The sequence below is a fragment of the Canis lupus genome, chromosome 10 (genome assembly GCF_011100685.1).
Source record: "Canis lupus familiaris isolate Mischka breed German Shepherd chromosome 10, alternate assembly UU_Cfam_GSD_1.0, whole genome shotgun sequence".
Classification (NCBI taxonomy): Eukaryota; Metazoa; Chordata; class Mammalia; order Carnivora; family Canidae; genus Canis; species Canis lupus.
In genome coordinates this window covers 549,233-570,852 of record NC_049231.1, presented here as the reverse complement: position 1 = coordinate 570,852, position 21,620 = coordinate 549,233, and the positions used below count along the sequence as shown (strand labels likewise).

Here is a 21,620-nt window from a genome sequence, read left to right as displayed (position 1 = left end):
TTCTGTGTTCAATGCTATTTTATTCACATGCTTCCATGTTCTTCCTCCCTCGCGTCATAGCTTTGTTGCCCAGGGGGAAGAATACATCTTCCTTCATGCTGTCTGGGGTCCCAGGGAACAGACTTTGAGCAGGAGAATCAGAGGAGGGAGAGTTAGAACAGATTAGCGGCTGGGACAAAGGTTTGGTTAAGGAGATTAGCATCACCTACAACAAGAAGCAGAGAAGGCACTTGTCTCCCATACAGCCATGAAGACCAGGCTACTCTGGGCCAAAGGGCAAGACTCTGGCACGTGGACCCAGTTCTCTCTCCGTGGAGCAAGTAGACTGCTTTTGGGGGAGGCAGGTCCTGCGCCATGCATTGCCCCATGGTCTTCCCCACATTAAGGAGAGGAAGGGAAGCACCATGGAGGACAGTACTCCCGACTGAGGTAGAAGGGGATTCGAACCTATGGGACCCAAGAGGAAAGGCGAACCAGGAATCAACTACCCCCTAATGAGAGGCCTAGGGATTAGGTGATCTTAGAGCTCCTCTGTGCCCTTCGCCCCATCAAAAAGCTATCGAGTGCTTTAGGGAGCTTCTTGATTTTCTGTAGGTCCTACAACAACGAAACAAACCCCTTATTTTACCATTGTGAGGCACACGAGGCAAGTATATAAAAGGCTTTTGGGGTAAGGACCCTCCTTGGTTTGGAGGGAATGAGGAAGTCAATTACTTTAGGGGCCAGGGCACCTCTATTCTTGGACAGAGGTAGGTATTCATCCTTCCATTCCTCTCCCCTCCCCTCCCCACAAAAGCCCCCTTTTTCCATCCCTGAAACACACCCTTACGGGGCTGGTCTGGGTTGGAGTAAAGATTCTATCCCCAGTGAGAGAGGTGGCGAAGTTTGTATGCGGGTCCTGCGGGCTCAGGTCCTGCACACTTGGTGTTCCAAGGCCCTTGCTTGGGGTGGAGGCATCGCTGGAGGTTTAGGCTCAGGTCTGGGTGGAACCAGAAGGTGTGGTGAGGGGTACAGTGGAAGCACAGTCAGAATCTAGGTCCAGCACGGTGTGGGGGGCTGTGGCCTGGGTGCCCGGTCCCAGTTGGCGCTCTCGAAGGCTCTGGAGATAACTCTGGAGAGGCACAGGGCAGAGAGGACAGAAGATAGGGCCTGGGTCGGAGCCCCCTCCTACCCTGACCACCCCATGTGCCCTCTGCCCCGTCCCCAGGTGCCCCTCCCGCACTCACGGGAGCCAGACTATCAGCAGGGCTCCGGGTGTTGAGGGGGAGCCGGGGCCGGTAGCCGCCTTCACAGAGCCCCACCCCGGAGGGCGTCCGGTGCCACTTGGCCTCTTGCTGACGGATCCGAAGGAGCTGAAGATGCCTCCGCTGGTGGCTCAAGACCACTGCTTGGGAGGGGGCAATGCAGACTCAGGGAGGCCTCTTTAGACCCCGAATCCCACCCCCAAGTGCCCCCCCCCCCCCGAGAAACCCATTTGATCTCCCTGTTCTGTCTCAAATCTCATCTTCCCCCTGGTTATTCTAAAAGAAACTAGTCTTTGGTCTCCTCCTACACTTTCCTCCGGACTCCCCTGAGACCTTCCTTTCCTTCCATTACAGCCCCCAGTAACTAACTCCTCCCTGCTCCCTCTGATAATTTTTCTCATTCTTTCCCCCCTCCCGTCGGCTCCTCCAACTCTAACTTTCTTTCACTGCCCTGCCCCGTTTACCTTAGACACCTCCACCCTTAAGTGTATTTCCCCCCTTTCCCCTGCCAAGTTTGGGAACTGGGGACATGAGAAGGCACAGGTTGGCTGCTTCTGTACCACGGCACTAACTCACCATTGGCGTGGCCTCCATGTTCCTCATCCATGAGCTTCCACTGGGCCAGGGCCCCCAGGGCCCCCAGGGCTGGCCAGGTGCCCAGCAAGACCCAGCTATACCAGCAGAGAGGAGGCAAGGCTGGAAGTGCCTGCAAGCGTTGGCCCAGCCGACTGCCCAGTGCCAGCCCCTCTAGGAAGTAGTCAGCACAGGCCACCAGCACCGCAGCACCCAGCAGGGCTGTGCCCAAAACTGTGAATGGACGTGGCCACCGAAGTGTGAGCAGGGCTCCCAGCAGTGCCAGCCCCACCAGCCCCCCAGCCGGCACCCAGGCTGAAGGTGGTTGGTAGATGGGCTCTGTGCCCAGCAGGGCCCCGGCACCCAGGGTTAGGCCTAGCAGGAGACCAGTCAGGAAGAGCCCAACGCTGCGCACCAACATGGTGACCAGGCCACAGAGGAGTCCGATGCCCAGCGCAATGCCCGCGCTCACCTCCAGGCTCAGCTGTGTCTCTAGCACTCGCTCCTTGTGGCACAGCAGGAAGATCACCAGAGCTCCTGACAGCAGGCCCGAGAGAAACATTACTGCCTTGAAGCAGCGGTAGCCTGGGAAGGGAGGCAGGAGGCACTGAGAGACCAAAAGGGGACATCTACAGAGCCAGCTCTGATGAATTAGAAGGGAGTGGCTAGCCAGAGGAGCGGAAGACAGGCACAGCGACACAGGGACCTCAAGGCAAGGGGCAGAAAGGGATCATCTTGGGGAAGGCAGGGACCTTTCAAAAACTGTGAGGGGTTGGGAGGAAAAATCAGGAGATACAATGGATATGTTGTGGGGAGGAGGAGATATGGAAAGAAGGTTTAGTACTTCCAGGGATGGTAGATGGGAAGAAATCAGCACGGGCTGATTCAGGTTATTGGTGAAGGGTTAAAGAAGCCTTAAACGTGGAGGATAACGTGGGAATGGAGTTTTGAAGTAGGAGGGGAGGGAGAGGCAAGTGATAATTGCCAGGGATCGAAGCTCGAGGGTATGGATGGGGGGAGGACAAGAAGAGCTGGCAAGAGCAGCATGGCCCATACTGAAGGTAGGCATCCCCTGACAGAGGAGTAGAGGTGGCCCAGGAGCAAAGGAGAAAGTTGGCATCATCCTGGAGGGTGACAGTCTTGGGCAGCTGCCCCCCAGAATCCTGGCCCTGCCCTCACCGAAGCAGCAGTAGATGATTCCAAAGCAGCAGCAAAGAGCACACACCAGGGCGGGTGCCAGTTCAGGATTGTCCTGGGGTTCCAAGACACATCTTGGGTCTGGAGGCTCTGGGAGTTGTTGATTAAAGGGCCTGGGGTCAGAGGTCATGGCCAGGGGCAACAAGGCTTCCTCCATGGCGGAAGAAAAGGTGATCACAGAGGGGAAGGTCAGTGTCAGCTCCTCTCATCCATCCATGAATATCTTGAGGGGGTTGGGAAACCTGCAAGGGGGTAGGGGGCAGGAACTCAGGTGCCCATGAATCTTGAGGATTCCGTACCTCTATTTTTCAAGAAGAAAGGCCAATTTCAGGAGAGAGCATGGGCTTGCTGGGGTAACTGAAAAAATCTACAGGATTGGGTCAAGGGGAACCAGCTGTCTCTTTATGTCCCTCTGAACCAAGGACACTGAGTAAAGCTTAAACTAAAATCTTATAAGGTTATGAGATATTATGTGTTCCCTAGCTTTTCAGGGGGTGGGAGTTGGGGTCGATGGAAGGAGGGGCCCAGGGGCACTGGTGGGACTGGGCGCGCAAGGCCCAGCAGTTTGTTCTGGCTAAAAAGAAAGCTTGCCTCATCTGCGGCTGGGACTCAACACTACCTCACTGGACTGGGAAAGGTGGGGTTAAATGAGGAAGGGAGGAGGAGAAAGAGGAGAGAATGAGTCATGGTGGGGTCTCTGGACAGCTGCTCCAACCCCAGGGAAGGAAGGGGGGGTGGGGAAGAAACACCAGAAGAGTCTGGGACAAGGCATCTAGTAGAGACGGTCCCACACTTTGTCAAGGTTCGGAAGCCTCAGCTTCATGTGCAGATGGAGCTGTTGGGGGAAGGGGCATCGAGCCCCAGTCCAATTCCCATGGTCCCTCTTGGAGTGAGCAGGCACCTTGCCCACAGACCTCTCCCATCCTGGAACCCTCTTGCTCCTCCCCTCAGGACACCGGTGGGTCTTTCCCTACCCCTCCCTTTCCCAGGGGCGTCAGGGCTGCCAGTGGAATTTGAATTCAGCTCCTGAAAGGAGAACACCAAGGAGGAGCTGGTGTTGGGGGCACTATGGGAGTGGGGTAGGATGGATGCGGGCACTTTCATCTGTCGCCTTTTGGACGTCAGAGTCCTAACCGGCTGAGGGTTGGCGTGGGGAATCCCTGGGGCTCCTCTTTTCAATCCGCTGGGAAGTCCAGGGACCCTAAACAAGGGCAGATTGGGGAAGGAGTGTTAACTACTCACCACCCTGCCAGGGCTCAGGAGAGGAAGGGGCAGAAGTGCTTCCCTAACCCCCCGGCTGCATCCTTGCCCGCAGGTCCTGGGCGTCGGGGCGGCTGTCGGGCGTGGGCACCCCCAGGGTCACTCTGTTCGTTGCCCCCTAAACTTTGCAAGTCGTAGCCCAAGCCCCGTGAGCTAAATGCAATGAGCCTGGGGGGTGGAGGAAGGGGACAGGGTGTGTGTGGGGTGACATCACGGGGCGGGCCCCTCCAACTCTTTTCCCTATGCGTGTGGGGGGGACCCAGTTTGCCCACCGCTCCAGGCTGGGACCAGAGTCTCCGCAACCGTAGCGTGAAGGGTCCTGGGGACGCCGCAAGAAGTCTGGGGAAAGGTCTCTGAATACTTAGGTGGTAGCTCGACAACTAGGAGGTCTCAAAGCCCCAACTGGGGTCCCAGCGCCCCCCTAGCCCCGGCTTGGTTTCTTCCACTTCCCAGAGAATTGGAGTATTGTCTTCGACAGAGCCCGGTGGTCGAGATCCGGGACGCGGGGAAGGGGCTTTCGCAGGACGGGGGGCGCCGGCCAGGGGCTCAGGGGCGGAAAAGCTCGCGGAGCGAGACGGGGTCTGGAAGGGGGACCAAGGGGGACCGCGCGCACACGGGGCGCCGCCAGGGAGGGGACCCCCGGGTCTGCGCGGGGGCGGGGGCGAGCGTCGACGTCGACCGAGGGCAGCTCGGTATGCAAATGAGACGCGAAGCGGCCCGCGGCTGAGAGCGGGGTTTCTCGGCCGGCTGGTCCCGAGCCCCTCGGGGCCGCTCCGCGACGGGGCCTCGGGGCTGCGTCCAGGGCGGGATCGGGCCGTGGGAGCCGCAGTGGCGGCGGGCAGCTCGCCAGCCGGGCCAGGCGCTGGGGAGGCCACGACTGCCGGGAAGGCCGGCGCGGGGCCGGGAGGCCGGGGTGGGCGGGCCCGGGCATCCTCCCCTCCGCTCCAGCCCCGCGTGGCGCGGGAGGGTCTCTGTCTTCGCCACAGGCCGCAGGGAAAGGGTCGGGGCGGTGGCTCCTCCACGCTCCCCGGTTTTGTCCGCCAGGGAAGCGGGCTCGGCTCGGCGGCCGTCCTCTGCCCCCCGGTCTCGGCTGCGCCAGCGCCCCCCGGCGGCCCAGCCCGCGGAGACCGCGCTCCCGCCCGCGGAGGGCGGCGGCCGAGGGCCCTTTAAGGGGCGGGGCCAGCCCTGCCGCGGGCCCGCCTCCGCCGCTCGGACTCCGCGCGGGCCGGCCCGCTCGCGCCTCCGCCAACCGCTCTCTCATTTCCTTCCCGTCGCTTCCCTGGTGACCCCGGAAGTAGAAGTAGGCGTAGGTCGGCGGCCACGGCGGGGACGGAAGGCGGAAGCGGAGCGTGAGCGGGAGGCGGAGCCGGGGGAGCTGCTCTCGTAGCTCCCCCTGGCCCGGGGCCCAGCTGCTCGAGGGGGAGGAGTTACCGCCGCTCTTCGGGTACGTTACCGTCGCCCCTCCACCCGGCCACGGCTTCCCTGCAGGTCTACCTCAGGGGCAACCCTAAGCTCCGCCCCCCAGGTTTTCTTTAAGCGCCGCTCGGCCCCCACCCTTTCCTGGCAGCCTGCGGCCCCCCTTTGCGATCGTCTTTCCTCTTCTACCCGAGTGACCCCAGGACCACACCCTTGGCGGTACCTCCCTCTTCCCCTGACTCTGGATTATAGCTTGGGGGTGGGGGAGAAGAAAAACTAAGGGGATTTGGAGAGGGGGAGGGAGCACGGTTGTGGCCTATTGCTAGGGAGAAGAACGCCCCAGAAGAATTTGGGAAAACGGGAGGCGGGTGCATTAAATATATCGCGAATTTAAGGTCATTTAACCGCTCTCAGTTCTATCCTTGATCGTCTCCACCTTGATACCTTTGTTACAGGCATCAGAACTTATCATGATGGCTGTGACCTAAAATCCTCAGGAAGCCCCGGGGTCATGGCCCAGAAGCACCCCGGAGAAAGAGGGTTGTGTGGAGCCCACCACAGTGGTGGTGCCTCCTTCAGGACTTTAGGATCCTCTGTGGACCCTGAAATACTTTCATTCTCAGGACTCAGGGACTCAGCGGGGCCTGCTCCCAATGGTACCCGCTGCCTCACAGAGCACTCTAGTCCCAAGTACACACAGCCCCCAAACCCAGCCCACTGGTCGGATCCAAGCCATGGCCCCCCAAGGGGTCCTGGACCCCCTAGGGATGGAGAGGACCCCGATCAGAGTGAGGCATCTTCAGAAGAAGAGTCAGGAGTGGACCAGGAACTCTCAAGAGAGAATGAGGCTGGGTACCAGGAGGATGGGAACCCTTCTTTTCTTTCCATTCCGTCTGCTTGCAACTGCCAGGGAACCCCTGGAATCCCTGAAGGGTCTTACTCTGAGGGAGGAGATAGCTCTCCTAGCAACTTTTGCCATCATTGTACCTCTCCAGTTTTGGGGGAAGATGAAGAGTTGGAAGAGGAATATGATGATGAGGAACCTCTCAAGTTCCCCAGTGATTTTTCACGTGTGCCCAGTGGGAAGAAACCTCCACCCCGGAGACAGCGGCACCGCATTCTGGCCAAGGAGGATACTCGGGACGGTGGACGCAGAGATCCCAGGTCCCCTGGCCGACATCGGCTGGGCCGGAAACGAAGTCAGGCAGATAAGCGCAGAGGCCTCGGATTATGGGGAGCAGAGGAACTATGTCAGCTTGGACAGGCAGGCTTCTGGTGGCTGATTGAACTGCTGGTATTGGTGGGAGAGTACGTGGAAACTTGTGGCCATCTCATCTATGCATGCAGGCAGCTGAAAGGCAGTGATCTGGACCTTTTTCGAGTCTGGTTGGGAGTCTGGGCAGGGCGGCTGGGGGGCTGGGCCCAGGTGATGTTCCAATTTCTGAGCCAAGGATGTTGCTATGGAGCAGGGCTGTTCACCCGTTTTCTTAGGCTACTGGGTGCTTTGCTGCTCCTGGCTCTGGCCCTTTTCTTGGGCTGTCTACAGTTGGGCTGGCGGTTTCTGGTGGGACTGGGTGACCGGTTAGGCTGGAGGGGTAAAGCTACTTGGCTCTTTTCTTGGTTGGATTTCCCCACCTTGCAGCGTTGCCTGATTCTGTTAAGAGATAGCAGGCCATGGCAGCAGTTGGTAAAAATGTTTCAGTGGGGTTGGCTGGAGTTGCCTTGGGTCAAGCCAAGGACTAACAGGCAGGGGAATGCACCTGTAGCTGGTGGTCGCTACTGCCAGCCTGAAGAGGAAGTGGCTCGACTCTTGACCATGGCTGGGGTTCCTGAGGATGAGCTAAACCCTTTCCATGTGTTGGGGGTTGAAGCCACAGCATCAGATGTTGAACTGAAGAAGGCCTATAGGCAGCTGGCAGTGATGGTGAGTACCCTTCCCGTTCCTCTTTTGTTTTTTATTTTCTATTCCAAATTTAGCGAGAGTAGAATAAAGAGAAGGCAGAGTAAAAAGTCAGCTTGAAGCTGGAGTAACTTTAATTCTTAGGAAACAGTCACACAAAGGCTTTTCCCCTCTGTTATGGGGTCTGATTTTCCCTTCATTTTAAGGTCTTTGTCATGAGATTCTTAATTAAAGAAATGAACCTGGCCTATCAATGTTGGATCACTCACCCTGGAATATCCAGGTGAAGTCCTGCTGACTAGGGTGGAAAAGAGGCCTAATCAGAAAGCCTGTCAATTCCTCTATTCCCAATAAATGAGGGTTTAGAAAAAATAATAACAGGAGAAAATCCAACTATCTTTCGCAGAGAGGCAAGTGTGGACTTAGTGTGGAAAAGTTCAGGAAGTGCATGTGATGATTCCAGGACCAGGTGAAAGAAAACAAAGTATTTCAAGACCAGCAATCTACAGTGGAAAAGGGAGAGAGAATGGAATATAAACAATATGGAGGCATGTACATCTGTATGCCACATGTGAAGATATGGTTGCTTTTTTTTTTTAAGATTTTTTTTTTTAAAGATTATTTATATACCCATGAGAGACAGAGAGAGAGAGGCATAGACATAGGCAAGGGGAGATGCAGCCTCCATGCAGGGAGCCCGATGTGGGACTTGATCCCAGGACTCTGGGATCACGCCCTGAGCCAAAAAGGCAGATGCTCAACCGCTGAGCCACCCAGGCATCCCTAAGACTTCATTTTTAAGTAATATTTACACCTGATGTGGGGCTCAAACCCACAATCCTAAGATCAAGAGTCACATTGCCCTACTGACAGAGTGAGCCAGGCATCCCAAGATATAGTTGCTTTTATTGATAAGGAGGGGTGGTACAGGTGGCAGTTGTAATGCACCATATTCTTGAGGGAAGTGGTTTAATATAATCATGCAATCAAATTGCTATTAGTAGATATTAAATTGCTGTTTTTAGATATATTATTGCTTTTTCTTTTAGTAAAACTGTATTAGGAATATAGGCAATGTGTGCAAATTCCATCAGAGGCCTATTTGAGTGTATGGAACTGGACTGATAAAATTATCATGGTGTGTAAATTACCTCAACGATTACATTACACCAAAGAGGAATGGGTAACCAAGGTGTCCATTAACCATTCAAGACACAGTAAGGTACCAGGCCTGTAACTTAGCAGAGGACTAAATTAGTGTGGTGGGAAATGCATGTCCCTTAAGTGGGTAGACTGGGATATTCTTAAGAGTGGGGAATGATAGTTTACACTAAGATTGTTACTGGCAGTAGAGCTTTTCTCACTTTCATGTTTTTAGCAGATATCCTCTCTTGGGGAATAGCATTCTTACAAAAATTCTCAACTTGCTTTCTTGGGCAATTCTTACAGCCCTTATTAGGCCCCAGAGTGACCATGACTAAAAGGCTCTTCTGTAAGCTTGGGTATGTATAGATTTAACAGCATTCTGTTTACCTGGTATCAGGAGACTAGCTTTTTTCTGTACTTTTGGAAAATGAGGTTGGGAACAATCAGGAAGCTGTAGGAGGTGAGGATACTATTTGTCTTAGAGAAAAGTGGATAAAAAGCCTATGAGGAACACAGAATGCTATTTCATTTCTAGTACAGAAGGCAAAATACTGTAGGAAGTACACACGAGAAATTTCTACTTAGGAAAAACTGAGTTTGAGGATATAGTATCTTTGGAACCCTTATTTTACGTTTGACAATAGAGTTAAACTGTGAGGGCTTAGTATGCATGTACCAGGTAGAGTGACCAACCATCCCTGTTTGCCTGGGATTGAGGATTTCCTGAGACATAAACTTTCAGTACTAAAATTGTGACAATCCCAGGCACACCAAGGTGGTGGATCACTCTAGTACCAGATCCTGCACTATATACATCATAAGTATCTCATTTAATACAGTAATCCATGATAGATATAATATTCTAGGTCATATAGCTAGTAGTGACAGAGCTAGAACTTGATCCCATATCTGTTTGCAGAGCCAGAGCAATTAGTTAGTAAGCTGTATTGATTTTTTAAAAGGGTGGTGAAAAGAGAACCCTTTGATATGAGGGTTGTTACTGTTTTTTGTTGTTTTGTATTTTAAGTGGTTCCATGCCCGGTCTGTAGTCCAATGCAGGGCTTGAACTCACAACCCTGAGGTCAAGACCTGAGCTGAGATCAAGAGTCAGATGCTTAACCCAATGAACCACCCAGGCACCTGATAAGGAGATTGTTTTGACCTAAGATGGGGAGAGGGTTGGAATGGATTTGTGATGAAGTCTTTGCCTTGGTAGGTTCATCCTGACAAAAATCATCATCCCCGGGCTGAAGAGGCCTTCAAGGTTTTACGGGCAGCTTGGGACATTGTCAGCAACCCTGAAAGGCGGAAGGAATATGAAATGTAAGTTGGAAATGGGAAATTGTCAGGTGGGATAAATGAGTAATCTTTCAAAGTATAGAGGTCCCTGGACTTGTGAATGGAGGAGACTCTCTGAGGCAGAGAGAAATGGGGTTGCTTATCTTTCTAGCTGGCCAGGGACCTCAAGGAGCTAAAAGATTTCATCTTCCTTTGTCCCTTGCTCAGTACTGTCTGATTTACAAAGGCTTTCTTCTCTTAGGAAACGAATGGCAGAGAATGAGCTGAGCCGGTCAGTGAATGAGTTTCTGTCCAAGCTGCAGGATGACCTCAAAGAAGCAATGAATACTATGATGTGCAGCCGATGCCAGGGAAAGCATAGGTACGAAATAGGGTAGGAATGGGACAGCCAAAGCTTTGGTAGCCAAAGACTTCCTTGTGAGTAGTACTGGTAGTTGGGGGATACAGATGATGAATAAAAAGACCCGGAGGTTTCTACTTTTGCCTTAGTGTCAAGAGACAGGGGATTTGGAATAGCAGTAAGGAAAAAAAGGTAGTATTTTTAGTTTTAAGAGAGAAGGTTGAGGGTGTCGGTGTTTGTTTTGTTTTAGATTTTTTATTTATTTATTCATGAGAGACACAGAGAGAGAGGCAGAGACCCAGGCAGAGGGAGAAGCAGACTCGATGCAGGCTCGATGCAGGGAGCCTGATATGGGACTCAATCCTGGGACTCCAGGATTACGCCCTGGGCCGAAGGCAGGCCCTAAACTCCTGAGCCACCTAGGGATCCCCGGGTATGAATGTTTGTAGACATATATAACAACTGAATAGAGATACTTTTAGATGTCTCAGCCATATTTGTCAATAAAATATTATACACTTGATCTTAGCCAAAAAGCTGAGAAGTGATTATAATGATGATACTAGAATATTGTAGCCTTGACAAATTAAAAGAAATTGTCCTTTTGTTGGGTTGTAGGAGGTTTGAAATGGACCGGGAACCTAAGAGTGCCAGATACTGTGCTGAGTGTAATAAACTGCATCCTGCTGAGGAAGGAGACTTTTGGGCAGAGTCAAGCATGTTGGGCCTCAAGATCACCTATTTTGCACTGATGGATGGAAAGGTGTATGATATCACAGGTATACTTCTGTTCTCTAGACATATGGGTTCATGGATGCTCAAAACTGTGATGTTTTGGCTAATCGTTTCTCTTATTTGTAGAATGGGCTGGATGCCAGCGTGTGGGAATCTCCCCAGATACCCACAGAGTCCCCTATCACATCTCATTTGGTTCTCGGATTCCAGGCACTAGTGGGCGGCAGAGGTATGTGTTACTTCTTTCAACAACCTACCTACTATTTTAGTTTTGAATATGATTTTAGATGACATGCTGCTTAGGACAGCTAGATGTTTTACCCTTAAGAAGTTTGGCAGCTGACTCAGTATATCTTTGTTTTTTTTTCCCCAGTATATCATTAACTTAGGTATAATAAGCAGGTAACACAGGTAACCATGTAACTCTTAATATCTCTTGCCTCATAATGTCTTCTGTTTTACTCTCAGAGCAACCCCAGATGCCCCTCCTGCTGACCTTCAGGATTTCTTGAGCCGGATCTTTCAAGTACCCCCAGGCCAGATGCCCAATGGGAATTTCTTTGCAGCTCCTCAGCCTGGCCCTGGGCCCACTGCAGCCTCTAAGCCCAACAGCACAGTACCCAAGGGAGAAGCCAAACCGAAGCGGCGGAAGAAAGTGAGGAGGCCCTTCCAACGTTGACACCCCTTCTCTTCTTTCCTCAGATCAATGTCAGGGAGTCAAAAGGGCTGTGTATAGCACAGGATGGAGTTTTGATTGTTTATTTTTAAATATTTAAAAAAGGGAAAATTTTAAGCTCAAATTGTTCACTCAGTACTTGTAGGAAGCCCCGGAACCACTTTCCCTCTTCCACCAGCACCTAGGAACTGAATCTTGTCTTCTGACAATACCAAAGAAATAGGGGGTGGCTAGAGCAAAGAACTTAGAGCCTGGACCTGGGCTGGACAGTATCTTCCATGGTTGTGTGGGAACTGGGTATTTCCCTGGGGTCTGTATGCCTTTGTCTTTTGCTTCTAGAGCAGGTGACACTTTCCCCCCCCTTTTTAAACTACAAGTCTATCTTATTTTTTGACCCATTTCAGGAGGGAGCCCCCTCCTTTATGCCAACATACTAGTTAAAAGACAGAACAAGAAGCATGTAGCCCTAATTATAGGAGATTATACAGAGTTCAGAGTGGGAACTCTGAATTTTTCCTCTGACATTCACCTTGTGGGTAATCACCCAACTTCATGCTTGTTGCTGCAGGGATGGCCAAAACTAATAATTTTTAAAAAGCAGACTCATGCCCTCTGCCCTTGGGTGAGGGGGAAGGATAAAGGGGCTCCCAGAAGCCCCCTTATGATCCAAGGGTTTGTATTTTTTTAAGTTTGTTCATATTTGTATGTATATATCTATTTAAAGCCAGGGGATTATCTTTCTATAAATATATAACTGGCAACCTGTATCTTCCCTCTCTTCTTTGCCCATATAGTTGGAGCCCTTTTTCTCACTTGAGCATCCTTTTCCTACTAAGTGTTAGCTGAGAATGAAGGGCACCTCCTACAGGACCAAGGGAGAGGGGATAAAAAATACCTTAGAGAAGTTTTATACAGTAAGTTGCTATTCCTTGTTTCTTCCCTAGCCTTATAAGGACATTTCCCTACCCTTCCTGCTGACCAAACTGTAGCCATATCTGGAAAGAAAAAAAAAAAGTATCTTTATTATAAGGAAAATACACAGCAAAACAGAGCTGGAAAGTGGTGTGGGTAGAAGATCTAGAAAAAAATCACAAAACAAGCTGCTCAGTTACCAAACGAGCTGTTTAAACATGGCTTCCTGCTGTGAAGGAGAGTGATTGAGCCCTTATCTTTCCCACCTTTCCTGATTCAAAAAAATTTGCTCTTAGGGCTGGGCCCCGGGAGCCCCATTTTCCAATCTGTTCTCTTCCTGGAGTTGGGGAAAGGTTATATAGTTCTCAGGCTTTCAAGATACAGAAGACAATACGGAGAAGGAAAGGATGTTCTAGCCCTTTGGTCCAGTGTTATCCCCAGCCCTATCCCTCAGTATTTGTTGATGCCAAAGAGACGAACCCCATGGAATTGGGGTAACTTAGGCAGCAGTACGCTAAGCAATGAGGCTGTGTTGATGATGAAGTGAGCAGCATCATACTTGGTGTAGAAGCTGGCCAGGAGGTAGCTGGGGAGAGAAGAAATGCGTTGAGTGAAGTTGGCTTTCCCTATTCATATTTATGATCTTCCAGTGACTTCTATCTTAAATGACCAGTTTTACTGCGTGTAGTCCTAGAATATCTGAAAGTATTCCAGCTAAATTAACAGTATTTACTTTGGGGTTGGGGAGAAAATCAGCACCTTTAACCGGAGATTTAGAAGTTAGTGTTTTTGAATTGTTAACGACATGGCAAATGACAACTGAAGCCCATATGACTGTATGCCTATATGAGAGTTCCTTTGCTTCCATTCCCCACAGTTTTCACAGATCTATATCAGTCTGGCTTTCTTTATTCACTTCCTTTGGAAGTGTAAAACCATTTGGTTTTACTTGGATGTTTTTTCAGTCCTTTCTGCATTCCCATACCACCAAAGAGGCAGCAAGGAATGCTTGACTACTATTTCCTACTTTTTACTGCTCTCCCTAGATTTAGACCATACCATAATATCTTCAAAGGGTCTAAGAGAATAGTCTGCTCTTTTAAAGCTTTCCGGGGTGGGGGTGGGGGGTGTCTGCACCCGACACTTGGAGCATTTCCCATTATCTCCCCCTGGACTCACAGTACAATAGGAGAGATGCTGAGGAATTTGCGGGAGGAGGTAAATTGGAGCCCGTAGTCCATCTGTTCCCAGTGTGTCAGTAGCCGAGCCTTCCCTTGGTCAGGGGTCTCAAAGGGTGTCCCTTTCACTGTATGTAAGAAGACATACATAGCCTAGGAGGAGGGAAGGGGGCAGTGTGAGGAGGCAGAAAATAGTCCTTCAGCCCAGGAATTATGCGGAGATCCCAAAAGGAAGACAAATGATTTTGTTTTTGATTGGGAAAGGCCTGGGTTGGGTATAAGGGTGTGGTTTAGTGCTCACCAAGTTATGGATGACGTTGGTCAGGGTCCAGACAACAGGTATGCTGAAGAAGGGGATGCTGAGTAGAACCACATGCAGCAGTCCTACCAAGATGATGTAGGCCAGCCAGATGCCCCGGCTATTCATCACGCGAGTGTTGGGGTTTACTTCGCTGTGTGCCACCCCCACATTCATCCTACCACAATGGGGGATCAGGCAGGAGTCCAACTCAATTTCCTGTCAACCTCTCTTTGAGTTTGTTCCCACAAATTGTCTCCTGAGTAGTCCAAATCCCCTGAACTCCACTGGGAAGAGCTTCCCCACTGTGCACGAAGGAAAAACTGAAAACTTGGGGAAGAAAATTTAAAAGGCGAGACAGGCCCTCTTTACTCTTACTCACTGTGATCCTTAAAGTTCAACCGTAACCTGAAGGGGTGAGCCTAGGCTTGGGGCAGGGAGTCCTGGCAGCAGGGGAAACCAGGAACGCGGGGTGAGCAGACAAGACTCCTTTAGTCCGCACCTTCCTTGGGGGCTTGCCGTCGTTTCTCTCATCCCCGTGGCCTGTAAGCAGGCCGCGTCCCAATCCCTTTCTCAAGAGCGGGGCGCTGCCCAGTATTTCCCCTCCTGGCTTTTCGACGGAGCTAGGAAGGGACCTGCGTGCAGCATCTCGAGAGATGGAGCCCTGTCCCCGATTCCAGGGGCGGCCCTGATCATCTGAACTTGGCCCTTTAAAATCGTGCTTGTCGACGCCGAGTTGTGAAGCCGATCTGGCCAGCCCGGCTTTCCTTAAAACTCCCCAAACCCTGGTGTTGAGCCCGCCCCGCGCGCCTCCCGGCTTCCCTCTCGGGCGTCGTCCGTCGGTCGGCCTCGGGGCTCCCTCAGGAGCTCCTCTCCAGGTTCTTAGCCGACGCTCCAGGCTTTCCCGCCCCCGCTTCTCGCCTCCCCGCGTTTCTCCTCAGCCCCCTTCCAGGTCTTGGGGGCCCCTACCTGCGGCTTCCCCAGCGGGTCCCACTCGAGGCGCGGCGTCCGCTCCCACACCTGCGGTCTCCAGGAAGCCACCGCCCCCGCCCAGCCGCCCTCCCCCTATTGGTGGAACGCGGTCAGCGCTGCCGCCACCCATTGGCTGGCAGTTTGCGACGGGGCCGCGCGATTGGCCGCCGTTTCCGCCGTTCGGACCGCGCAGGGCCCGCCCCTCCCCCGCCCCGCCTTCGGAGAGAGCCGGGGGAAGCCGCCGGCCCGGCGAGCGCGACGTCCGCTCTGGACTAATGGGAGGGGTTGGTAGTGTGAGGCGGGAGTAAGAGCCACCGCGATTGGTCCGCGTGGCTCGCGGCGGCCAGGCGGGAGCTCCGGGAAGCGGAGGCCGCGGGCGGGGGTGGCGGCCTGGAGGGGCGGCAAGATGGCGGCGGAGACGGTGGAGCTCCATAAGCTGAAGGTACCGTGAGGCGGGGAGAGGCTGCCTTAGGCGTTCTGGGGACTGCGTTCTGCCGGCCGGCTTGCGCCTTTTACTACGTGTCCGCCTTGCCGGCTTTTCCACTTCGCTTCCTGGCTCCCGCCGTAGTTCTTTTCTTTTGTGCCTCTGGTCTTGCCCACTACGCCTTCCCGAATTTCCCACTTCTCCGTATGGTTTTGCGGCATCTTTGCTATTTCGGCTCTTTCTTCGCCCTCGTATCATCCGTCCCTTCCCCGCCGGGCGTGCAAGTGCTTCCAACCTGCTCCGGTCCCTTCTCGGTTCTCGTCAGAGGTGCATTACGTCAGTGGTCCCCCCTTTTGCCCCGCGCTGGAGCCAGGACCCCTTTTTTTTTCCTGGGTCGACGCGTTCCCGTCCGTTTTCCCAGGCCGGCATTCCCGTCCGCTGATGACGGCAGCTTTGTGTTTCTCCCCGTCCGCCTTTCGGACACGAGAACGCGCCCACTCCTTTTTTTTTTTTTTTTTTTAAGTGGGGTTACGCCCTCGGAGCTAACTTTGAAATCTGAGGAGAGGCCTCAGGAGCTAGGCCTCTCAGACGCCAGCGACCTCGGGGACCTCGGGTCGTGAAGGCACAGCACCTGGGATCCAGCAGTCCTCGGATTCCCCGCCGCCGCCGCCGCCCCCGCCCTGTCCTTACCAGCGGGAACACTGCTCACTCTTAACTGTGATGTTTTGGGAGAGCCCTAGGTTTCTCTCTCTCCTTTTCATCTCGCGGAGGGCCCTGCATCTCGTGGTGTCACCACTGGGTGACACTCAGTCACAGGGCGGTTTTAAATGGTGTCTTTTGTGAATCTTGGTAGCTTCCGCACATTGGGATGATTATTTTCCTGAAGAAGAGAATAGTTTATTTTAGGGTCAGTTGAGAGAATATCTTGATTACTTGTCCATTTGCGGCTTCACAAGTAGTTTTCCCATCAGGTACTTTGGTCCCATCATCCTGGGAACCTTGGACAAACCAGGCTGATTTAGCCAAAGCTGTAAACTGATCCTTTAAGACTTGAAGAGCTTTTACAAAGGAGTAAGGAGAATAAGGGTGGGGAGGGCACATGCTCGTTGGCAGCAGTTAGCCTTTCTGTGAAATCTGATTTTTCACCCATGGATTCTGAAGTGGATTAGTGGGTTTTCACGTATCCTGGAGTTGCTGTTAAGTTGGTAGCACTGAAACATGTGGGTTATATCAGTGGTCTCCTAAGTCGAGAAGTGAAGAAAATTGAGTAACCACCTCTGTTGTATGTGTTAAATAAATTATGTTCTGTGAAACTGTTAGGTATGTTATAAAATATACACAGAAAAGAAAGTTGGCTTTTTTAAAGAGTTTATTCATTTATTTATTTCAGAGAGGGAGAGTGTGAGCAGAGGGAGAGCGATAAACAGACTCCAGCCTGAGCGTGGCGCGGGGCTCAATCTTACAGCCGTAAGATAACAATCTGAGTTGAAATCTAGCATGGGACCCTTAACTGACTGAGCCACCAGGTGCCCTGAAAAGAAAGTTTTGAGTGAATGAGACAAAAAGGAAATATGAGTAGGAGATTTAATATTTTCTTTTTATTAATTCCACTTTTAAAATACCCGGAGTAAGTCACTAGTCTTGAGACTTGCCTTTATGGATTTTATGTTGGTTTATGGAGTGTTTCTTTCCATAAAATCTGATGGCCTGAAAAGGATGCACCCTTTTTTTTTTTTTTTTAAAGATTTTATTTATTCATGAGAGACACAGACGCAGAGACATGGGCAGAAGCAAGCTCCCTGTGAGGAGCCGGATGTGGGACTCTATCCCAGGATCCCAGGGTCACACCCTGAGCCAAAGGCAGATGCTCAACCACTTAGCCATCCAGCCCCCCCCCCCTTTTTTTTAAATATGTATTTCTTTTTTAGAGAGGGAGGGAGGGGGAGATGGAGAGAGTCTCAAACAGACTCCCGGTTGAGTGGGGAGCCAGACATTGGGCTCAGTCTAATGACCCTGAGATCATGACCTGAACTGAAATCAAGAGTCGGAAGCTTACCTGATTGAGCCACTTAGGGTGCCCCTGAAAAGGATTCACTTTTTTAATCACATTTGCTTGTCTTTGCTTTTTCTCTAGAGCACTTCTTAACCTTTTGGAGGTCACAGATATCTTTGAAACTCTGATGAAAGGTATGAACCCTCTCCCCAGAAAAAGGCATGTACATATACTTTGCATGCGATTTGAGGGGCTTCATAAAACTACTTTGTAGCCCTGAGGAGTCCGTGGACCTCTGGTTAAGAACTTATGCCTTTAATTCTGACTTCCAGGACAGTTAATGTTTGGTTCCACTGTTGATCTTGATGAAGTGATCCTGACTTTGGGGTTGACAAGAGTTTTATCTCTTTTTTAAAAACTCTTTCCAGTTTTATAAAGAGCTTTTGTATGGAGTCTCGGAAAAGAACAAGCTTTGAAATAGGGAAAAATATCTGAATTCTTATATAAGTCCACATCAACAGCACATTTCTGAAGTTTTGTAGAAATGCAGTCATTCTAACACAGTTGGAGAAAAAAAAAACAATGTGGGTGGAAATGTCTTGAACTGTAGTGGTACCAGATTCCTAGTCAACGGTGAAAAAAGGGATTACTGCTGAGGAGAGAACCACAAGGGTGTATAGTGTCAGAGTGTTGAGAACAGTGAGACATTTGTAATATTGATGCTCATTTATGTTGGTGGTTGAAGATAGTTTGGAAAAAAAAAGGAAATGAACTGTGTGGCCATAAATGTAGAATGGAGTGATACTGAAAAGCATTTTAACTTGTGTAAGGTGGTTTGGTTTTTGTCATGTGGGCAGAAGATGAGGAGCCTTTGAAAATTTGAAAGGAAGAGCTGATGCAATCAGTTTGTATTCTTTTGGCAGTAAGGAGGATGGGGTCTGGAGAGAGAGATTTTACCAGTTATATTTTTATTATTATAATAGTTACTCTGCGGCTTAAAACCTTTTGATTATATTCCTACCAATCTCTCCAGTTTCTTTTTTTACACTTCTCATCACAGTAGCTTTATTTCATTTCATTCCTCAGAATAGCTGTATTCATTAATTACTAACACTATGTGGCATTTACTATGTGGCAAGGTCTGGTATATACACACACACACATATATATCAACTGATTTAATTTTCATAGTAACCCTGTAAGGTAAATGCTTCTATTATATCCATTTTTTAAAAATGAGAAAAATGGAAGCTCGGAGAGATTGAGTAACTTGCCTTAGTACACAGAGCTAATAATAAGTGGTGACTCAAATCCAGGTAGTCTGTCTCCAAAGTCATGTTCTTAATCACTGCACTACTGTCTTTCTTTACCTCAGAACCCAGAACAGTTACACATGCTTTAGGCTAAAGTGCTCCTGCCCGCTCCATACTCCCGTACCTTTGTCTTACTCAGGCATCAGTCAAATATCATTTACCCAAGGAGCCCTTAGGTAGGATAAGTTCTCCATATCCACACACATGATCAGACCACTTTTTAAATGCTTTCATAGGACCCTGTTCTTTTTTTTGTATTAAACATGTAGGGATCCCTGGGTGGCGCAGCGGTTTGGCGCCTGCCTTTGGCCCAGGGCGTGATCCTGTAGACCCGGGATCGAATCCCACATCGGGCTCCCGGTGCATGGAGCCTGCTTCTCCCTCTGCCTGTGTCTCTGCCTCTCTCTCCCCCTCTCTCTGTGTGACTACCATAAATAATTAAAAAAATATATTAAAAAAAAAAAACATGTATATGATCATTGGTTGCTTTATTTTCTTACTAGATTTTAAACTTCATGTGGGCAAGAACTCTTTCTCTTTTTGTTCATTTTTTTTAGTGTCTAGGATAATGCTTGATGGAGTGGGTGCTCAATCACTGTCAAGTGAGTAAACTTAGTAAGACCCGAAATAAGCTGGTGGATATTAGAATAGGAATGAATTTGAAAGAAATTTGGTATATAAAATTGTAAGTATAGATGAGTTAGATGTGGGAGGAATGAAAGATGAATCCAAGGTTTGAGTAGTCTAGGTTGAGAGGAGAAGCAGCCAGTTTTGTGTAGCAGAAAAGATAAGTTCAGTTTTGGGCTTAAGTGTCTTTGAGATTTGCACTTGGAGATGGCTGATAGTCAGTTGGAAATGTGGGCCTCCTTTTCAAGAACTGCGAGCTGATAGTAAAGGTTTGGTACATATTCAGAAAATATTTATGGAGTGCCTACCATGTGCCAGCTACCATAGGTTCTCAACGTATAGCAATGAACAAAGCAGACAAAATTCTTGTCATGGAGTTTATATTTTACTGGGGGAAAGCTCAGTAAATAAGTAAAATTTATAGTATGCCAAATAGTGATAAGATCTATAGAGAAATATAGGAACAGTGTTTGGTGGGTGTTAGGTGTACAGTGGGATTAAGGGTATTGACATTTTATTTTTTATTTTTTTTAAAGGTTAATCAAGTTTTTTTTTAATTTTTATTTATTTATGATAGTCACACGCAGAGAGAGAGAGGCAGAGACATAGGCAGAGGGAGAAGCAGGCTCCATGCACTGGGAACCCGAAGTGGGATTCAATCCCGGGTCTCCAGGATCGTGTCCTGGGCCAAAGGCAGGTGCGCCACCCAGGGATCCCGGTATTGACATTTTAAATAGGGTGACTACGGAAGGCCTTATTGAGAAGGTGATGTTAAATTAGAGACTCAGAGGTAGGAGAGTGAGTCTTATGCAAAGTGTTATGCGAGGACCTGATAGGTGATCATTAGGACTCTGGCTTTGACCCTTGAGATAGGTTACCAGTGGAGGGTTTTTGAATAGAGAGATGACATTCTGACTTTAATTTTTTTTTTCCCGGACTTAAATTTTTAGATCACTCTGGATACTTTGTGGAGAGTAAACTATAATGAGGTACCAGGGCTAAGAGTTACAGTAATCTGTATAAAAGACCAGAAAGGGGATCCCTGGGTGGCGCAGGGGTTTGGCGCCTGCCTTTGGCCCAGGGAGCCATCCTGGAGACCTGGGATCGAATCCCACGTCGGGCTCCCGGTGCATGGAGCCTGCTTCTCCCTCTGCCTGTATCTCTGCCTCTCTCTCTCTCTCTCTATCATTTAAAAAAATAATGATAAAAAAATAAATAAATAACCAGAAAGGATTAGATTCTGTATATACAATAGTTCCCCCCACCCCATTCATGGGAGATATGTTCCAAGACCTCCCAGTGGCTGCCTGAAACCTAAGGTACTGGGATGCCTGGGTGGCTCGTGGTTGAGCGTCTGCCTTCGGCTCAGGGCGTGATCCCGGGAATCCAGGATTGAGTCCTGCATTGGGCTCCCTGTGAGGAGCCTGCTTCTCCCTCTGCCTGTGTCTCTGCGTCTCTCTGCGTCTCTCATGAATAAATAAATTAAAAAAGAAAAGAAAAGAAAGAAAAAAGAAAAGAAAAGGAAAGAAAAGAAAAGAAAAGAAAGGAACGAAACCCAGGGTACTGAAGCCTGCATATACTGTATTTTTTCTATAAATACATATCTATAATAAAGTTTATAAATTAACAGTAACATTAATAACACTAACAAAATAATTATACTCTAATAAAAGTTACATGAATGTGATCTCTTTCAAAACATCTTACGGTACTATACTCACCCTTTTTGTGGTGATGTGAAATCAAATGCCTACATGATGAGATGAAGTGAGGTGAATGATGTAGGCATTGTGACATAATGTTAGGCCGTTATTGACCTTCTGATGATGTGTCATAAGGAGAATCGTATACTTCTGGACTGGATAACTGAAACCACAGAAAGCTAAGCTGTGGATAAGTGGGGGGCTACTGTATTTTAAAGGTGAAGCTAAAAAAAAAAAAAAAAAAGGTGAAGCTGACAGGATTTGCCCGTGATTGGGTTCTGGGATTGAAAAAGCTTTTGATAAAGTGGAATGAGAAAGCCAAAGGAGTCTTGGTGAATATCGGTATTTATAGGGCTAGATAAAAGAAAAACTAGCAAGGAAAGAGAAAGATAGAGATTGTGCATGAGAGCAGTG

General features: G+C 49.8%; 4 protein-coding genes and 1 long non-coding RNA gene across 12 annotated transcripts in view; 3 read left to right on the top strand and 2 right to left on the bottom strand.

Annotated features, from left to right (window-relative positions):
- Window positions 1-4,855, bottom strand: LOC606845 (transmembrane protein 198-like). Of its 6 annotated transcripts, XR_005365277.1 has the most exons (6): window positions 4,257-4,851; window positions 2,997-3,256; window positions 1,821-2,402; window positions 1,227-1,387; window positions 824-1,111; window positions 1-122 (listed from the first exon to the last, which is right to left on the bottom strand). XR_005365277.1 is itself a non-coding variant. In XM_038549594.1 (5 exons), exons 2-5 carry the CDS (start codon window positions 3,169-3,171, stop codon window positions 974-976), a joined length of 1,056 nt encoding a protein of 351 aa, XP_038405522.1. In that variant the 5' UTR covers window positions 3,172-3,256; window positions 4,257-4,851; the 3' UTR covers window positions 1-973. The 6 variants fall into 6 exon arrangements, 5 of the variants coding, with proteins under 5 accessions (XP_038405522.1, XP_038405524.1, XP_038405523.1 ...); XM_038549594.1 differs by having other exon boundaries at window positions 1-1,111; XM_038549596.1 differs by having other exon boundaries at window positions 1-1,111; window positions 1,227-1,384; window positions 4,257-4,845.
- A 715-nt stretch (window positions 4,856-5,570) lies between these two features.
- Window positions 5,571-12,553, top strand: DNAJC14 (DnaJ heat shock protein family (Hsp40) member C14). 2 transcript variants are annotated; one of them, XM_038549585.1, is made up of 7 exons: window positions 5,571-5,718; window positions 6,146-7,614; window positions 9,953-10,059; window positions 10,277-10,396; window positions 10,994-11,154; window positions 11,237-11,339; window positions 11,579-12,553. In XM_038549585.1, exons 2-7 carry the CDS (start codon window positions 6,202-6,204, stop codon window positions 11,787-11,789), a joined length of 2,115 nt encoding a protein of 704 aa, XP_038405513.1. In that variant the 5' UTR covers window positions 5,571-5,718; window positions 6,146-6,201; the 3' UTR covers window positions 11,790-12,553. The 2 variants fall into 2 exon arrangements, with proteins under 2 accessions (XP_038405513.1, XP_038405514.1); XM_038549586.1 differs by lacking the exon at window positions 5,571-5,718 and adding an exon at window positions 5,735-5,909 and having other exon boundaries at window positions 11,579-11,903.
- A 229-nt stretch (window positions 12,554-12,782) lies between these two features.
- Window positions 12,783-21,413, bottom strand: ORMDL2 (ORMDL sphingolipid biosynthesis regulator 2). 2 transcript variants are annotated; one of them, XM_038549600.1, is made up of 4 exons: window positions 15,144-15,280; window positions 14,178-14,352; window positions 13,878-14,029; window positions 12,783-13,284 (listed from the first exon to the last, which is right to left on the bottom strand). In XM_038549600.1, the coding sequence occupies exons 2-4, from the start codon at window positions 14,349-14,351 to the stop codon at window positions 13,149-13,151; spliced, it is 462 nt and encodes a 153-aa protein (XP_038405528.1). In that variant the 5' UTR covers window position 14,352; window positions 15,144-15,280; the 3' UTR covers window positions 12,783-13,148. The 2 variants fall into 2 exon arrangements, with proteins under 2 accessions (XP_038405528.1, XP_038405527.1); XM_038549599.1 differs by lacking the exons at window positions 12,783-13,284; window positions 14,178-14,352 and adding exons at window positions 14,677-14,717; window positions 21,225-21,413 and having other exon boundaries at window positions 13,878-14,004; window positions 15,144-16,450.
- Window positions 15,432-21,620, top strand: part of SARNP (SAP domain containing ribonucleoprotein) — a 49,918-nt gene continuing 43,729 nt past the window's right edge. Inside the window, exon 1 of the mRNA XM_038549601.1 lies at window positions 15,432-15,588. Within this exon, the coding sequence (XP_038405529.1) occupies window positions 15,553-15,588 (36 nt within the window). The 5' untranslated portion in view covers window positions 15,432-15,552. The remainder of the gene's footprint in view (window positions 15,589-21,620) is intronic.
- LOC119873566 lies at window positions 15,595-20,068 on the top strand. The gene is made up of 3 exons (XR_005365281.1): window positions 15,595-17,037; window positions 17,705-17,757; window positions 19,434-20,068. It is a non-coding gene; the product is annotated as an uncharacterized LOC119873566 (long non-coding RNA).